This window comes from Ceratotherium simum, chromosome 16 (genome assembly GCF_057802395.1).
Source record: "Ceratotherium simum simum isolate JZ-2026a chromosome 16, ASM5780239v1, whole genome shotgun sequence".
Classification (NCBI taxonomy): domain Eukaryota; kingdom Metazoa; phylum Chordata; class Mammalia; order Perissodactyla; family Rhinocerotidae; genus Ceratotherium; species Ceratotherium simum.
In genome coordinates, this window is record NC_141915.1 from 24,360,164 (window position 1) to 24,378,808 (window position 18,645).

General features: G+C 46.8%; 2 protein-coding genes across 2 annotated transcripts; both read right to left on the reverse strand.

The window, feature by feature from the left end:
- Window positions 1–4,576: 4,576 nt before the first annotated feature.
- Window positions 4,577–7,923, reverse strand: CCL16 (C-C motif chemokine ligand 16). Its single transcript, XM_014790946.2, has 3 exons — window positions 7,857–7,923; window positions 5,117–5,237; window positions 4,577–4,688 (listed from the first exon to the last, which is right to left on the reverse strand). Exons 1-3 carry the CDS (start codon window positions 7,921–7,923, stop codon window positions 4,577–4,579), a joined length of 300 nt encoding a protein of 99 aa, XP_014646432.2.
- A 2,476-nt stretch (window positions 7,924–10,399) lies between these two features.
- Window positions 10,400–13,196, reverse strand: LOC101396300 (C-C motif chemokine 14). Its single transcript, XM_087440197.1, has 3 exons — window positions 13,005–13,196; window positions 11,060–11,249; window positions 10,400–10,616 (listed from the first exon to the last, which is right to left on the reverse strand). Exons 1-3 carry the CDS (start codon window positions 13,087–13,089, stop codon window positions 10,496–10,498), a joined length of 396 nt encoding a protein of 131 aa, XP_087296323.1. The 5' UTR covers window positions 13,090–13,196; the 3' UTR covers window positions 10,400–10,495.
- Window positions 13,197–18,645: the final 5,449 nt, after the last annotated feature.

Here is an 18,645-nt window from a genome sequence, read left to right on the forward strand (position 1 = left end):
CTCATGATTCTACCCTCACTCTGCTTTTTTCAGACTTCCCCACCTCTATAAATTGTATCAACATCTAACCAGTTGCTCAGGCCCAAATCTTTCTCAGTATGTCTTTTAAATTCTATCTCCCAAACAGTTCCCTAATCTGCTCACTTTCCTCTATTACCACCACTTCCTCCCTGGTCTACGCCACTGTTATCTGTAGCCTGGACTGCTGCAGGGGTCTCCTTTGCCCCCCAGTAATCCATGTCTGCACAGCATCCAGTATTTCTTTAAATATGTAAATCAGATGATCTCACTTGGCTGCTTACAAAAGTCCCCACTGGCTTTCCACCTCCCTTGAGATAGATGCACACGCCTTACCCTGGCTTCCAAAGTACTCCTGACCTCCTTTTGCCTTGCTCCTGCTCATGCCACTCTCCTGCTCATCCTCCACGCTCCAGCCATACAGCGCCCATGTACCAAGCTAGCGCCTGCCCAGGGCTTTCGCACTGGCTGGGTCCTCTGCCTGGAAAGTTTTCTTTCCCTGGTCCTCACATGGCCGATGGCTCTAGTCATTTAGCTCTCAGGTTGCATGCCACACTTTCCTCACCACCCTGTCTAAAGTAGCCATGCAGTCATGTCCCTGGATCTTGAGAGCCCTTGGGAGTCTTTTCACTTCCCCAATGCTACAGTCTTGGGGAATCCAAAGCTTCCACAAGACTTCTGTGAATCCCCAGGGATGTACTTCTCATTTCTCAGTCTCTAATTCCTTGTTCTGGGGGTGCTGGCCCTGTCTCACATCTATGTAACATTAATGGGGAGTTATCTCCCTTGTCACTTTCCCCCAAACCGCTCGCATCAAGTATTCCAGGAGCTAAATATTTGACAGAAATTTTGAGGCTTCAGGGAGGAGGGAGGTCCTGGTGTTCACTGCACAGTCTCTAGCCCGTCTCCCGACTCCTCTCTCTACCCTCTCTGACTCTCAAAGGCAAAACAGCTCCTCTTCTTGGTTCACCTAGAGCAACTTCACCCCTTCCCCTGAAGTCTTGGCTTCAGTCTGTAACCATGTCCTGGGGGAGTTTCCTGCCTTAACTGGGGTTACTGACACACTTTCTTAACAAAGCTTGTTTCCTCCATGCGAGGGATTTGTGTTCTAGCTGCTAAAAGAATAACAACATTTTACTGTCACAGTAAGAGACAGAATTGGGACTTGAACCTAGATTTGTCTATCTGAGTTTGGAGCCAATGCCTTTAAACTACTGCATCAACTGTGTCCCCCAAACACTACTTCAGGCAGCTGAGGACTCCCAATGGTTGCTCACACACACGTGTACGCACATATGTACTTTCAGGCCAGGGAAATGCATGCTCACCTGGCCCATCTCAGAAGGCTGTTCTGAAGGCCGAATAACATTTCTTGCATGCCTGCCAAAGCTAGCCTCAGGACATCTGTCCATCTGGTTCAAATCCAGTGTATTAGACAGCTGCGCAGAGAGGGGACGTGCGGCCAGACCTCTCAATGCCAGGTGAAATGCCCTTTGTACTACCCTTGCTAACTAAAGTCACTTCCTTGCTTTTTTCCCTTCCTGTCCCACCCACCGGTTTCCCCATGTTACTGTGTGGGTCCTTCACCCACCCTGAGCTACCTCTTTCTCTGACAAATGAGTGAAAAATCCCACTATTCTAGGGCTTATTTTCTGCCCTCTCCTAATCATCAGCTATGTTCCACAAGGCTGACAGTCACGTAAGCTGTTTGGGTGTAAGTTTATGTGAGTGAGTTCTTCACTTTAAGATGATCAGGGCTGAGAGACTGCTATGTGTCAGAATGAGGCGATCCTTTCTGTGTTTATGTGTGTGTGTGTGTGTGTGTGTGTGTGTTTAAAGCCAGGCATCTATCTATCTTGAAAAGACTAGGAATAGCCCTCTTCAAAAACAATTGAATGCACCTGAGAAAAGTATTTCTGGTTCTGAACCATTAGGAGTTTCTGGAAAGCTTTATATTATGTGCTGGGATGGGGATTTGACTTTGTATGTAGACATTCAATTAGGTTTTCCGACTGACGTCTCAACCCTGAACTCTTCTGAGGGACCAAAAAAAGAAGACAAATAACAACATTTCTGCTCCAGCTTGCTAGAATTCTGGCCTGGCTCTGGCCTATACTTCCTGTTTTTAGCCCCATCCTGTCCTTTAGGACTTTGAACTCTGGTTCCCTGGTTTTGACCCTCATGCTGGCTAAGGAAGGATTTTGAAACTTCCTGCTGCTTCCAGTGTACACGCTGAACCTGTTCTGGCTCCTGTCTCAATCCAAGCTATGCCACCCCTCCATGTCCACTCTGACCTCTGCAAGCAAAGATCTGGGCCTGACTACATTGTATTTGTTAGTGATTCTATCATCCCTGGGCTGTGAGCTCCTGGAGGGAGAAGTTTGATCATGTTTAGCTACAACCCCTTAGCTTTGACAGCAAGGAGGGTGGAGAGAAGCTCCTTAGAGCTTACAGCCCAGGAGGGCCTAGAGCAGGTAGCATTGGCCTCCTGTGGAGGGACAAGGACAGTAAGCGGATGGTCAGAGCCTTAGGCTGTTACCCGCCTCTGAGCCCCTGCCTGGCCAACGTGGTGATTGATGGGTCAGGTCACTGTACGATTTAAAGTGCTCTTGGCATAAGTAGCAGAAACCAAGATATGTTAATTCTGGCTCACATAAAGAAAAGGGGGATACCCAAATGTCTATGGATGATGAGTAAATAAACAAAATGTGGTAGACACATACCATGAAATCTTATTCAGCCTTAAAAAGGAATGAAGTCCTGACACATACTACAACATAGATAAACTTTGAAAACATTATGTTGAGTGAAATAAGCCAGTCATAAAAGGATAAATACTGTATGATTCCACTTATGAGGTACCTAGAGTAGTCAAATTCGTAGAGACAGAAAGTAGAATAGTGGTTACTAAGAGCTGGGGGAGGGAGGAATGGGAAGTTGTTGTTTGATGGGTACAGAGTTTCAGTTTTGGGTGATGAAGAAGTCCTGGAGATGGATAGTGGCGATGGTTGCACAACAGTGTGAATGTACTTAATGCCACTGAATTGTACACCTAAAAATGATAAAAATGGTATGCACGCACAAACCAGAACTGAACTAAACCAACAAAAAAAGTTATTCCAGAGGTACTAAATGCCACCATGGTCCTTCAGGAATTAAAAAAGCAAAAAACTAAAAGGAATAATGGGAAGAATGTTGGGGCACCTCATGGAACTGGAAGACCAGGTAAACCTCCAAGCCTGGGTTGACGACAGGAAGCAGGGCAGCTCCAGGGAGTTCACAGACCTCTTCCCTTGGGATGCTGCCTTAACAGCATCTGGTATGTGTTTCTCTGGTCCAAATTGTATCTGTCTGAGAGTCTGATTGGCCAGCTGGGGTCAAGTGGCCATCCGGTAGATCAGCTTCAGTTGAGGCGGGGAGGCAGGCTTATGCATGTATTACCGCTGGGGGCCACTGGGGGCAGTTATGGGTCACTTTACCAGAATCCAAGTCATGGAATGGCCAGTTTTCAGAATAATCACGTCACCAAGTTTATTTGTTTCTCTTAATTATATAGCTTTAATTGCCTGATTTTTGTTTTGCTTTCACAAGAACATTTTGGGGGAATGTTGAATTTTATTTGAGTCAGTTCCCTGCTGTTGAGCTGGAGACAGAGGCGTAGCAAGAAGAAGAGATATATGAGTATATAGGTCTGGGTTTGGTGCCATGGAAACTCTCCAGCCCCCAGTGTTGACAAAATTCTCAGGGGAATGTGGAGAAGCCTCTGAAAAAAACTGAGGTTAAGTTTCTTCCACTCTTACAGAAAGGAGACAGGAAGTTAGGAATCAAGGTGGCAGTAAAGGAAATTTTATTTATTGAATGGTTGAGTTTTGGAGCAAGATTTTTACCCCCAACATAGTCTAATGCCCTTTCCCTACCCTGCAAAGCTTAGTGTGGGAGCTAGAGATTCACACTTCTTCTTTTGTTTTGGTACTCTCTGTACCCATGCCACCCAGGGGAAGGCCAAATAGCCATGGAGGATCTAGCAAAGCCTCTGCAACAGGGACAAAAATCATTAACACGTGAATGTTCCCACCCTGGCCTGTTAAGAAAAAGTTATGTTTCAAAAGAAAAGAATAATAGAAGAAAAAAGAGATCTAGAAAAGGGACAACGATGGACAGGAAAAGTCAAGAGTTCTGTGGGGATCTTAGTGACTCAGAGGCCAGAAATGATCTGACTGGTTGGAAGCTAGTGTCTTGGTGTGAGGTGAGCAACTGAAAGCAGAGCAAGGAGAAGGATGTGAAATGTTTTTCTGTGTATTAAGAGTGTATCACTGCCCACTTCCCTCACTTTTGGCATTTCCTCCAGAGATTGAAAAAATATTCAAAATGTTTTTAATTACTTTTTGGATCGCTGGCCTTCTTCTCTGAATGTGACTCTGCCATTCAGACCACAAGGCTGCCCGTATTTTCACAGGGTTACATCCTTCTTTCCCGAACATGGGCTCCCCCCGAGGCCTGATCATCATGGGGAGCTGAGGAGCTGGGGTTGGCCTTTCTAGGATCTAATAGTTTTAACCTAGGCCAGGTTCCTGGAGGGTAGCAAGCGTAGGTTGGGATTCTCAATGTACTCTTGGACCCATTTGTCATTGGGGTTGGCGCAGATCTCTCGGTTCTTTTTGGTGACGAAGCTGGGGAGGAAGAGTTGGACTGTCATGGGCCGTGGAATAGCGTGGGGCTTCAGTCCGTACTCTCCACTTCTAGCTCACATGGGGCTTGCCTCCTGCTCTTTACCACCTCCCCAGGCCTCCACCCTCTGGGTCTCCTCACAAGGCCTCCCTCTCTGGCCTCTAGACCTCATCATCCCTTCTTTGAGTCCCTTCCCCACTCAGCCTAAATCCTCAGGCTTGGGTTTCATTAAGGCTGCCATTTATTGGGCCACAAAGCTATAAGTGGCAAAGTAAGAATTAAACTCAGGCCTGTGCTGTGAGATTCAAGCTCAAGCCCTTAACCACTACTCCTCTGCTTCTAGGATGGAGACTTCTTAGTTCTGTACCTCCCATTCCAGCCCTGGCTTCCTCTTCCCTCTCCACAGGAATATCTGCAGGGAAGTGCTTACATGATTGCTGGCAGGTAACAGTTGAGGGCCCTTCTGTATCCCACCACCAGTTTCCTTGGCAGTACTTTCTCATGATACTTCATGCAGCAGGTGAGTGAAGCATTCACCGACTCAGGAATTTCTGAGGGAATCACATTGAAAGCTGAGCCAAGGATGCAGAGAGGGAGCCCATGGCTGCCCACCTCCATCTCCCACCTATTGCATTCCACTCCTCTGATGGCAAAGCCATCTGTTAGCAGGGACTGATGATAGCTTAATAGGTGATAGAAAAAGTGAAATAGATGAACCCCTCTGGGAGACATACAAGGAGAACCTTCAGCCTCTGAACTGAGTTTCATCAAGTACAAATGACTGGGTTATTCACATTTGATGATGAACCAGGACTTGATTTGGCAAACGTGTATTGAGCTGATCTAATATATCAGGCTCTATGGGGGTCAAGACAGGAGGAAGACCCAGTCACAACTATTGAATACCTTACAGGCTAGTCAGGGTAAAAAGAGAAAGTGAAAAGATAAAGGCTATGACAGAATGTGGTCTAGGATAGAATAGAATTTAACACAAGGTACTATGGGAGCAGAATGAGGGCACCTAACCCAGCCTGGGTGGTAGAGGAAGAAGGCCCATAGCAGGTGGTTCCTGAGTTGATTCTTGAAGGATGAGTTGGATTTAGACAGACAAAGGGATTGTAGAATCTGGAAGAAAGAAATATATGAGGGCCTGAAGGTGGGGGAAGCTCAGCATGTCTGGGGAGTGCTGAGCAGGTTCCGATGGCTGGAATGCAAGGTGAGAAGGAAGAAGTAGAAAGAGATGATATTGAAGAGAGAGAGGTGGGCCACCACACCTTCTGAGCTGTGGTAGGGAGTCTGGATTCTATCCCAGAGGCATTAGAGAGGCCGAGGTCAGGAAGGAGGGTGAGGTGGAGCCATGAGCAAGAGAAGTTAGGGCAGGAGGAAAGTGTTCTATTTGGGCTTTGGGGTCAGACATCTTGGGCTGGAGTCTTGACTAAATGATTTGAAATATGAGCAAATTTCTTAATCTCTCCATCCATTAGTCTTCATCCATTAAATGAGGGTAAAATGATACTTATGTCCTAGGATCGTGGTGAAGACTAGTTGAGAAAATGCTAGTAAAGCCCTTAACTCAGAGCCTGGCACACAGACAGGCTCAGTCAGTGTTTGTTATAATTAAGAGCAAATGGTGGGCCGGCCCTGCGGCTTGGTGGTTAAGTGCGCGCGCTGCGATGCTGGTGGCCCGGGTTCGGATCCCCGGTGCGCATCGAGGCACCACTTCTCCGTTCATCCTGAGGCCGAGTCCCGCATACAGCAACTAGGAGGATGTGCAGCTACGACACACAACTATCCACTGGGGCTTTGGGGGGGAAAATAAAATAAATAAAATCTTTAAAAAAGAGCAAATGGTAGTAATGACCACTCTTTTGGCCTGGAAATGGGCTGATTTCCCCTCTCTTTGATCTTCGCAGGATGCTGGACTTGGTTGTTTGTTAGTGCTGTGTTTCCCTTGAGCTTCCCTGACTACTCATCAGTTGGGGATCTTATATAGGAGGATAGGCAGAGACCTCCCTCAGCCCCCAAACTTGCAGAATGTAAATCCCATTGCAGCCTGAACTCTTGCTTCCAGCTGATGGCCAAGTTGCAGACATGTTGAGAGCACCATTTGGGTGATCCATGCTTTGGGTGGGCCCTTTTTCTTCCTTGAAGACTGAACCCTTTGCACTGGCCTGCTCGACCTTCCTGAAGGGCATTATTGCCCCCCTCCCACCCACCAGAGGCACCTCTGCACTCAGTGACATTCATGACCCTGGTTCTCAAGGCAAAGTTTACAAAGACCAGGGGCATCCTGAGAGTGCATGGGCAGATTACACGGTGTGCGCGACCCTTGCTCCCCTGAGTGTTTATATAGGCAGAGTCCTGCCAGACTACATGCCAAGGGAGAGAAGAAGGGCTGGGGCAGCCGAAAGCTGGTATGTGGAAGGCCTGAGTGTCTTGGTCCCTTTCCTGTGACGGTTCTCATAAATCACAATAGAGGCAGGGGTAGGGAGTGGGCAAAACAAGTCATGTTCTCCATAAGTTCCAAGCATCCCATAGTTCTAAAATCTTTCAACCCCTTTCTTCTTTTCTATAGAATTTATTTAGACCTGGGCTGGGGGATGGAGATGGGGGCCATGAAACCCCCAAACTGCACACTTGGGCATCCCATTAGGACTTCTTTTGGCTGCCATGATAGTCCCAGCAATCTATGCCAGACACTGAAAGGAAGGGGTGTCTAGGTTCAGTCTCCCCATTCCTGGGCTTAGCCTCAAACATCATTTCAGCCTGCCTCCAAAGCTCTCCTTGTCCTGCTCTCCCAGAGCGTCTACAGCTCTTCTCACCCACTTGCCTTGCCCTCCTCTTCATCGCATGCATTTATTATTGTCTCTTCTGTTACATCCTTGGCTCCTCCTCCTAAATGATCACTCCTGCTCTCCATCCTTGAGACTCCTGATGTAACCTTGACCCAGCTTCCTAGAACTGCCCAACCCCAGAAGGATCTGGACCACAGCCCAGCTCTACTTACAAAGGGGAGAGTTTGAGGATAGCAGCTGTGCATGCAGGAGGGGAGAGGCCCTGGGGCTGAGGACAGAGACCTGACAGAGCTCTTGGTGTCACCTTGCTGCCAGCTACCCTGTTCCCCTTTCTCATTGCTGCCCTACAGGGACAGATGGACTCACTTTACTAGCGGGGAAAAGCAGGAGTAGTGGTGAGGATGAGGATGAGGAGAAACAGGGCAGCCACGGAGACGTTCATCCTCTCAGTGGGACAGTTCAGCTTCAGGGAAGGGCTGAGTGGAGATGTCCTGCTTGCCTCTGGTTGTCCGCTCTCTGACCTCTCAGCTCTCTGGACTCTGACCACTTTGCAGCAGGTGGAGGAGAAACAACGGGCCTCCCTCAGTGTTTGCTGAAAGGGAGGGCGTTGGAGGGCAGGGCCTGGCACAGAGTTGAATTCAGTAAGATTTGAATTCATGTAATGGTAAGAACTCGAGGAAGGGAATGTGCGGCGAGTGTGTGCCGTGCGTCAGGCACTTTGCATGCCCTGTTTTGCTTAATCCTCACAGTAGTGAAGTAGGGATTATTTCTCCCGTGTTATAAGTGAGGCCACTGAGGTTTAGGTAGGTTAAATCAATTGTCCAAGGGCACATAGGTAGGAGCCAGATAGGCAGTACTGAAAACCAGATCTGTGTGATTTCACCACTTTACCTGCCACCATCTCTATGTCGGGGAAGGGGGAGGGAGGGTTGAAGGGCCCCGGTTTCCCCAGGTGACCAGTCTTCGGGAGGGTGAACATAAAGCAGGATTAGAGAGAGCATAGACCGAGGCAAGGATAGCATTTAGTGATGTCTGACAAGGATGCCCCCCATCCCCAGTGCAAGGACACATGATTGAGCTCACACTCTTTCATGTCACAGATTGTGCTGCTAATACTCCAACAACGTGCCTGATCCTTGGGTCCCCATCTGTTGCTAAGGTGTTTGGCTTATTTGTTGATGTTCACATTTATCTCTTTGGACTTTGGACTTTGAACCAGTTTTAGGTCTAGTTGGCTGATCTCTCCTGTGTGCCTGCAGTCTGGGTGTATCCAACCTGCCACCATGGCCAATCATGACCACAAGGGTGTTGCAACACCATGTGCCTGACTGTCTGCTTCTGTCCCAGCGTTCCAGCTTCTGCCCTCTGGTTTTGGTGGAGGCTAGACCTGCCCCTCAGCGTCTTCTCTCTTCAGACTGCCTCAAGACCCTGTTCCAGGTTGAAGGCAGTGTTTGGAGAAGAGACGGAAGATATAGGGGTTGTTGCCGTTGACGGACTGTGAGCTTTAGAGGCATGGGGGAGTGTTTCAGGAGATGAGAGCACGGGGAGACGGGGGCTGAACAGGGAATATAAAGATCCTTATGGGCTTGCTATTTGGTGTGACTGCTCATAAATAGGGGAAAACATAATGCAATCAGTCCTTGTGGATTCAAGACAGTTAATGGTGGTAAAGCTGTAGGTTTCATGGGGGTAGGGAAGGTGTGTATGTGGGGTACCCAATTGACCCCTGTTTGTGGAGGCAAGGAGATTTGAGGAAGCCTGGTTATACCTTTAGTGGGCAGGCCCCCTCTTGGACCTTGTCTGTGGAGGACTGCAGGCCAGGGGAGGGTGGCTATAGTGTCTACACTGGGCGTGCTCTTACTCAGTATGCATAGCTCCTCCTTGAACCCTGAAGATGGGTCTGAGAGCCTTTGGGGGCAGCTGGGTGTTATTTTTGAAGCATAAGCCTCCTCTTAATTCCTGTCTCATTCCATTCATCTATCCATCCATCCATCCATCCATCCATCCATCCATCCATCCACTGATCCATCTCCTGAGCACCTGGTGTGGGTCAGACTTTCTGCTAGGCCTTGTGGGGGACACAAAAATGAGTAAAACAGTATAGTACAACCTGATGTATGTAGGTGGACTGGGAAAAATTAGATACAACACGTCCATGAGTCATTCCTGTTCCAGATGGCAGGGAACAAAGGCCTTGGAAGCAGCACAGAAAAAAAAAGGGCTATGCGTGTTCGGATCCTGGGTGCAGCACCCATGCACCGCTTGTCCGGCCATGCTGAGGCGGTGTCCCACATACAGCAACTAGAAGGATGTGCAACTATAACATACAACTATCTACTGGGGCCTTGGAGGAGAAAAAGGGAAATAAAGGAGGAGGATTGGCAATAGAAGTTAGCTCAGGGCCGGTCCTCCTCAGCAAAAAGAGGAGGATTGGCATGGATGTTAGCTCAGGTCTGATCTTCCTCACAAAAAAAAAAAAAAAAAGAAAGGAAAAGAAAAAAGGGCTATGGAGTTTGATTGCTGTGGAGAGGCCTTTATGAAGATTTACCTGCAAAGTCAGGTGATAATTCTTAGCTTTACGCTTGTAAAGCTTAAATAAGGTAATGCACATAGACTGCTTAGCAGAGTGCTTGGAATTAGAAGGTGCTAGATAAGGAACGGTATCTGTTATTATCGTGGTTATTATTGTGTAAAGGTGGCCTTTACACACCTTTGGAAGAGAGAAAGAGAGTGTCTTTCTCTCTCTCTGCTCAGCTTCCCACTCCCCCCATTGCAGGCCTGACCCATCTTTTGCACCAGGTTCTGGCCAAACTTCTACAGAGTAAGGCTTGATGCTGAGGGCGCCACCCCAGGCTGGGCTCACCAGTGTCCTCAAGCTACTGTCAAGAAGTAAATTCAGGAGAAATGAATGAGGGCAGAGAAGGGCATGTCTGGTCTTTAATTCAAGGCGGGGCAGCTCGCAGCAGGTGGCTGGGGCTGAGTTGGGAGTGGGAGAGGGCCTTGGCTTCTTCTCTTTAAGATTTTGAGCTGTTCCCTCCCCCACTTCTTCTGGTCACCTCCAGCACCTTGATGTAGTCCTGGACCCAGGCATCACTGGGATTGGCACAGATGGAATGGCCCTTTTTGGTGATGAAGCTATGGAGCAAGAGGGAGAAGGATTACAAACTGAGGGTCCAGCAGCTGGGAAGTGAGAGCACATCCTCCCTCACAAATTCCTCACCCACCCTAGACTGGTTCTCCTTCCTTTGTTAGAGGCAGCCCAGGGCCAGTCTCCTTTCTGAGACATGATTTCCAGCCCCTGAGGGCCCCTAGATCCATCTAGTCTCAGTGTCCCTGCCCAAGAAGTGCCCTCCTGCCTTCTCTTCCCCTCCCCTAACACCTCTCCATCCATGGGGCTAGCTTCTTCCCGGCTCCTAGCAGGCCCCAGACAGGCCAAAAAGCACCCAAGTTGCCTCTGTTGCCTGTCTCTGTGTCAACACACCTGAGAGGCACCCTAAGGAGTCCCCATTTCCTATCCTTCCTGCCCCCCGCCCCCAGGCCCTGCTGGCTCTCTCTCTTCCTGTGTGGATGCCACCTACACAACTCCAGGCTTGGAGCACTGGCTGCTGGTCTCATAATAATGTGTAATCCGGTTACGTGGGATTGTGCGGGTAATGTAGCTGAAGCAGCAGTCCGCAGGGTAGTGAGGTCCTCCTGAGGAGAAAGTGTGCTGGGAAGCCCAGACTGGGTCCTTGTTAAAGACGATACCTGCTAGCTGCTCCTGTAACCCTAGGGGGTGGAAGAGGGAAGGAAGGAGGAGATAGTCATGTGGAATTCCGGATAGGGCTGTGGAGAAACTCAGTTCTCTTATCTCCCTCTCCATGCTATTCCTCTGGCTCCTCTTTTCCTCCTCCTTCATGAGTAACCACCCTCCTTTCCATTCTTCAGCCCCTCCTAGAAAGACTGGCTGATGACTTTCAACTCTGGGATTGAAGACCAACAAAGCCCAGATCTTCTCGGTGAGCACAAACCATCCCTGAGGGGCAGAATTGCAGAGATGCTCCAGATAGGAGGAATATTTGGAAGAAATCCCAATAGGGATTGGGGCACATGGCATTTGAGACCCAGCCCCTCCCAGTCCCCCCATCCTGCCCGTGTCCCCATTGAACCCATACCCTGCAAAGAGGGAAGGATGCCCACACCAAACCCCAAAGACAATGGCCAGGGAGTCAGGACATCCAGATTCTAACCCCACCTCACCTTGCTGGCTTTGTGCCCCTCACCCTTTTATTCCCTTCTCAGTTTCCTCCTCTGTCAATGAGGCTGTTGGACTGGATTGGTGGTTTTTGTATGGAGCTTCCTGAGGCTCTGGGGGCTTCAGGGACTATCTTGGAGGTACTGATGCATTTGAGTGTGGAATCTTGGGTATCGGACCCCATTCAATCCTGTTTTTCTGTTTTACATATTGGGCCTCTGTGTAAGACTTTGCTTGAAGAAAAGCTTTCACGGTCTAAAAAATTTTTTTAATGACCGGATTAGGTGATTTTTCAGTTATTTTCTGATTCTGAAATTTCATGGCTCTTATAGGAGATGCAAGAGGGTGATAGCAAGGTCACACCAATCTTGAATTATGGATGCAGCAGGGATGGCGTTTCAGACCAAGAGCCCTGTACAAAAAAGTACTTGCTGTGGTTATGGGATGGAGTGATTGGGGGTGTGCATGGTTATGTGACCAACCTGGACAGAATGTGAGTGTGTGTCATGGTGGCCTCAGGGGTCACTGAGGGTGGCCAGATGCTTGGGTGGAAAGGGAAAGGTCTGGTCCAATTATCCAGCACCATTCCAGGCAGCATCCTCCCTCTCTGAAGAATGGAATAAGGGATCCCCTGGTGCCCGAGACCCATTCCCCCCATATTCCTCTGAACTGAGGAACGACTTTTCAGAGAGGCAAATCAAACTCTCCAGATTCTCATTAACTTTAGACTAGCTTTATTCCAACAACCTTCTATGTTTCCCATCAGTTTCTGAAAGGGAAATGAGGTAAAATTGAAGGGTGAGGAATGGTTCTGGTTGTCTGTAAAGACAGCTCATCCTAAGAAATAAGCTGAAAAAAGGTGGCCTAGGCGAGACCCCCACTGTCAAGTTTCTCCAGCCCACACCTAAGTGATGCTGTGCTCACGGAGTAGGGCTGACCCTGGAAGCAGGCTGGGCCCAAATCTCAAGAAGCAAATAGACAAAATGGCCTTGAGGGTTTCCAAACACTGCTCCTCAGTCTCCCTGGGGATAATGTCCCAAAATGGGGTGGGCCACTCTTTTGCTTAATGGCAAAGAGAGATGAATTGAGCCAGTGGAGAGGCACGCTGGCCTCACTCCACAGCCTTGATGGAAAGGGGGACTGGTCTTGGGGAGGGTGAAGAGGAAACCAGTTTAAGAAGACACCAGACCTCCTCCGAGAGCTCCTCCTCCTAGTGTCCCCAGCAACCTTGCTCCTGCTTATTTCCCCAGAGGGAACAGGTTGGAAAGAAGACAAGGCATTGCACTCACGTGAGAAGGATTCAGTCTTGGACCCTAAGGTGACGGTGATGATGATGAGGAGGAGGAAGGAGACGGCAGCCACGGAGACCTTCATCGTGGAGGGAGCTGCTGCAGGAGGAGAGCTGGCCTGGTAGGGGCTTCTGAAGCTCCTGGGCTGAGGAAGTGTTGAGAAATGATCACTGAGGCAAAATATTTTTTAAGTCTAGGGAACTAAGATATCAAAGGGAAGTAGAAAGCAGCGGATGCCTCAGTGACTTCATATCCTGCACATTTGTTGAGGGTGGAGTGAAGGAAGCATGGAGAGCCAAGATTTCAGGGAGGAAATTGCCTTCCACTCCCAGTGGGAGTAAGTTTAACCCTTTGATATAAGCCCTTCCCTAGGTGTAGACCACGAGTATAGGGGCTGGGGTCACTGTCTTAGATGCAGCAAAAGATCTCAAGGCTGAGATGTGTCCTCTGCCCAATTCCAGTTCTGGGCCTCAGAACAAGGCCGTATGGGGGCTGGACATTCAGGATCTGTTCCTCTGGAGATCAGAGGGCATTTGGGGTAACAGGATCTGGTCTGGAGCTCCCCACATCAGGTCTCACCAGTCGGGGCTAGGAAATCCTCACTTAAACACTTAGGTAGAACCTAAGGCTCCCAGCCTCATCCCTACCCCCTCACCATACCCTGGGGTTGAGAAGCACCGAGATGCTCAGTAGATAATTTATTTAACAAATACTACATAATGGTGGCTATACAGACTAGCCACTGTCCCAAATGTTTTATGGCTATTAGCCCATTTAATCTTTATATCAGCGGTTGAGGAAACTGAGGCACAGAGAGCATAAACAACTTGCCGAAGCTTTGACGGTGGATAAGTAGAATCAGGGTTCAGACTCAGGTGGTCTGGCTCCCACGTCTGTGTGCTTAACCACTATGCCACGGAGAAACATGGGAGCCCCAGCTCAGCTGTGTCTAAAAACATCCTGGCTGGCTTGGCTTCTCCACCAAGCCTTTAGTCTCAGCCCTTTCTGAGCTCAGGCTGTGGAGCCCTTCGGGACCTTCTCCTGGTTTCTGCCTTTCATTCAGAGAAGCTTGATGAGAACCTTAGAGAATAACTGGTTCAGGGACAGCTAGAAGGTTTCATTGATTAGTGGTGGACTGGAGCTCTGTGTTGGAAACTATTCTGAGGCCACGTCCGTGCACCTCAGCAGGGGTGCTGTGACTGACGTGTGGTTCTGTCGCGGTGCAGCTCGCATGCTATGTATTTGCCAACCTTAGATTAGTCTAAACTGGCCATTTACTGAGGAGGAAGCTGGGGCTCAGGAAGAGCCAGTAACTTAATCATGTTCACAAAACGGTTTGGGTGCAGGACAGATCCTGCTCTACAGACAGCCTAGTGGCCTTTACCATGCTTTCTTGAGAGCGCTTCCCCTATTCTGCTTGCTGTTGTGGTTAGAAGGCTGTTTATATCCTCTCTCCTGGACTGGACTCATCAGGGCAGGGAATGTCTATTATTTATCTTTGCACATTCACACAGAGCCTAGCACATAGCAGGCGATTTATAAATGTTTTAGAGGAAGGATGAATAAGTAAATTGAGCTGGTCTAAGTATGTTTATCTCACAGGAAATGGCTGAATTCTCACACTTAGGTGCCAAGACAGTAATTTATTAGAAATTTTCTGTATTTGTTATCATCAATAACAACACTATTTAAACTCCTCAAATCAAATGATAACAATTGTCATTAGGAACAATGTACGGAAATAAGTTGTTTCTGGGAAGAATATGAGTTGGAAAGAAATAACGCTTACTTTTTGTTTTTGTGGAGATTAGCCTACCTGCCAAGTTGTTGTTAGGAGTCTTACAGGAAATTCCTTTATTTTTCAAGAAATTATTGAGTTCCTGTCTACAATAGTCTGGATATGCTAATTGCTATAATAAACAACCCCGAAATCTGAGGGGATTAATTAAATGAAGGTTTATTTCTTGCTCACGTCACCGTCCAGTGTGAGTCAGCAGAGAGGTGAGGGCGTGTGTGTATGTTGGAGAGCGCTGTTTCATGCACCCATTCAGGGATCGAGTCTTCTTCTATTTGGTGTTACCACCATTTTTCAACACAAGGCCTCCATGTTTGCTACGAAACGGGAGAGGCGGAGGAGGATTGGGAAATTTTCAGGGGCCAGTTCTGGAAATGGTATAAATTACTTTCACTCATACTCCACGGCCAAAATGAAGTTACGTGGCTCTAACTTAAGGACAAAAGCGTGGAAGATGTAGATCATCTGTGTGCCCAGGAGGAAAAGGGAATGGATCATCATTTCTTTGCCCCAATATCATATGCCGGATCCTGAGCTAGGCTTGGAGAGTGGGAATGAAGATGACCTTGACCTCAGAGGACTCATAGCTTAAAGGACTCAAAAAAGTAAATGAAAATTGCAATATATTGGGATGAATGGAATTTAGTAGCAACATAATTAGAGACCTTAAATGTTCTCCTATTGCCCACTGGTTGAGTATGCAGTGCCTGTTTAAAAAATGTTAAATATGTTGTTCAAAACAACACATATACATTGATTTTTAAAAATTGAATAATACAGAAAGGGCGTGTGGGACATAAGCTTTCTGAGTTCTTGCTCGTCTGGAGAAGTCATTACTCATCCCTCACACTTGATTGATGTTTTTGCTGGGTGTAGAATTCTACACTGAGAATATGAGAATATTTTTTTTTTGGAACTTTTACTTGTGGTGATCTGGTTTTTCCTCTCTCTAGAAGATTTTAGAATATATTATTTATCCTCGTTTTCTTACTTTTTGATCCAGGCTCATCTTATACTTTGCCCCAGCTCTGGAATCAGCCGTTTCTCCAATGAGTCCTGGTTCCTGTTAGTGGTGAATGGTTTTGAGAAACCAAGGTCTGGGTTCTTAGGGTGCTCATTGAATTGCTTAGGGAATGGCATTGCTTTTAGGTCTGACCTCTCAGTGGACAGAAGTAGGAAATATATTGAAGCATGTATGCATAAGGGTGTGTACAGTTTCCTACTTATTTCTATGTATTTTATACATTTATAGCAATTTCTATATCATCTGTCTAGCTGTATGACAAGCCAAAGTTTATACCAATACATTCAATTCCAAGTTGACACCACAGGGTTTATTTTAGTCTTCCCTTTCTATATGTTTCCCTCTTTACCCTAGCAGAGAGAAACCTGGCTCCCATTAACCTCAATATGTTTACTTGTTGGCTGCATCCCCTGTATGTAACAAACCTTTTGGCTGTACTAGCTGTATGCTCGGTCCCAGCCCCACTGGCCTCAACCATGTGGGTCATGCCCTCTGCCCCAGTCCAGCCTGGTTGAGTCCTTAGTTGAGCCCCCTGGGCCACATCAAGATAAACGGCAATGAGCTATGTTACTTTCTAAATATTGTCTGTGGTTCTAAAAGTGAAATAGTAAAAATATGGATGTTTCCATTTGCTATTTTATGCCTTGATTTCTGTGCAGATCTAGTTAGGTTTTTATTTTTATTTTTTACAACTTTTAAGCACAGTATTTTTCTAGGTATTTTGCACAACTTCCAAGAATTTTACTTTAAAAATTCAATATTGGTTGTTAGACTTATTTAGCCATGTTTAAACTTTTCCCAATTATACATTTCTTTTATAATTAAGCAGCTTTGATAAGCTTCATCATAAAAAATCAAATATCAACACAAATCAAGAACTGGCCTATTTTGTTGTTTGTCCTTGAAAAGACAATGAAGATTCATTTTTTCAATTCTTTAAAATTATTTTTTGGTTACCAAAGAAATATGTGCTATTTATAAAAAGTTGCAAACAATGCTAAAGTTACAAAGTCAAGAGTAAGAGTTCCTCTCCAAATTTCCACTCCACCCTGCAGCATCAGCATTACCCGAGAACTTGTTAGAAATCCTGATTCTTGGGCCATACCCAGTCCTACTGAATTAGGATTTCTGGGAGTGGGATCCAGCAATCTGTGTTTTAACAAGCCCTCCAAGTGATTCTTCTGCATCCTAAAGTTTCAGAAGCCCTGATCTATAGTAGAGCTTCCTAAGTGGTGTGCTTTAGATATTGGTCTCTCTAGCCTGTGGGCAGCCTGACTGGGGCCTGGGGAGGCCTGATCCCCAGGCTGGTTGCCCTCAATACAAACAATCTCATCATTTTAGTACAAGGTTACATAATAACTTGGAGACTGAGTGATGAATTAGATATGATTCTTGCACACAAATGTCCTATCTTTTTCTTCTTTTCAGTCTTCTTTCTACACTGAAATATTCTTGAAGGTCAGGAATCTAGTTTGTTTTGTTCTCATGGTTTTCCTAAAGCCTACCACAATGTGTAACATAAAGTAGCCACTCAATAATTATCTGTTTGAGTGACAATAAATATCCATCTCAGGATTCTAGAGAAAGGGAGATGGGAGCTCTGGCTGGGATAGTGAGGGAAGGTTTATGGTGGCACCTAAAATGAACCTTGCAGGATGGGTTGAGTTTTGCTGGGAATTGTTGAGAGGGGGTGCATTTCTGGCAGAGGCACCATAGAAAGCGAGGAAGCGAAAAAGAACATGCTGTTTTTGAGGAACTGTGAAAATAGAGCATGTATTATGCAATTGACCTGGACATAACATGCCATTGTCCCCTCTAAGACCACAAAGATCTTCTATGCGTGACCAGATGTTTGGTCTGAAAGGAGTCTCGGTTTCCATCCCTCCTTTCTGTTCAGTGGCCATTGTCATGACCCAAAGCCTCGATTAGGAGACAGTTGGCCCTCTGCCATCCACATTGCTCAGGTGGTCTATGCTCTCCATTTCATTCTTCCGAGCTAACAACTTGACCAACCAGAGAACGCAGTGAAACCATACACACTTCCCTTCAGTCTGGCACAGTTTTAATCCAACAACTCTAAGATTTTCATCAAGGCTCTGAAACAAAATCTCTACGGAGAAGCCAAAAGCTGCTGTTGCCATCACTCAGTCATACATTCAAGGGCTCGGTGGGTCAATGTTAACTCAAAGCTTTTGAATTCAACAGAATATAGTGAAGCAATGAGGGCAATAGGAAAGATCATAAATGGGTCAAAATATAGGCCAGAATCCAGAGTATCTGTGTTCACCTCTTTCACCTCCCCAAATCCCATTGAAATGACAGAATAAATATGAAAATAAAAATAAATTTATAGTAGCAGTAGGGAATCAGAAAAGATGACATCAGCTGACCATAAGGTGAGAAATTTCCATTCTATATAAAGGACATGCATCAGGCTGATGGCAAAATACAAGGAGGCTGAAAAACACTTGTATCCTCATATAGCTGAAGGAGAAGATCATTGAAAAGACATTTTCTCAGCAGGACCCTGGGTAACACAAAGATCAGAGTCTGTGGTGTTGGTGGAAGCAGGTGTCCATTTCAGGACAGTGAGGTGCAGGGTTTGATCCAGGGTAAAGCTACAAGCACAGTTCTCTAACTAAAGAAGGATGTCTGCTGTGAGAGCCTTCTAGAGGGGACAGTGGGCCGGACAGAGAATTGGGCAATGACCTGGGTAACTTCTGGTCAAAGACAAAAAGACGCACCCCTCTACCCCCTAGAAATGAAGCTCTCTGACAACCTCAGTGAAAGTCTGACCAGTCGCACCCCTCCTTCCTCCTCAC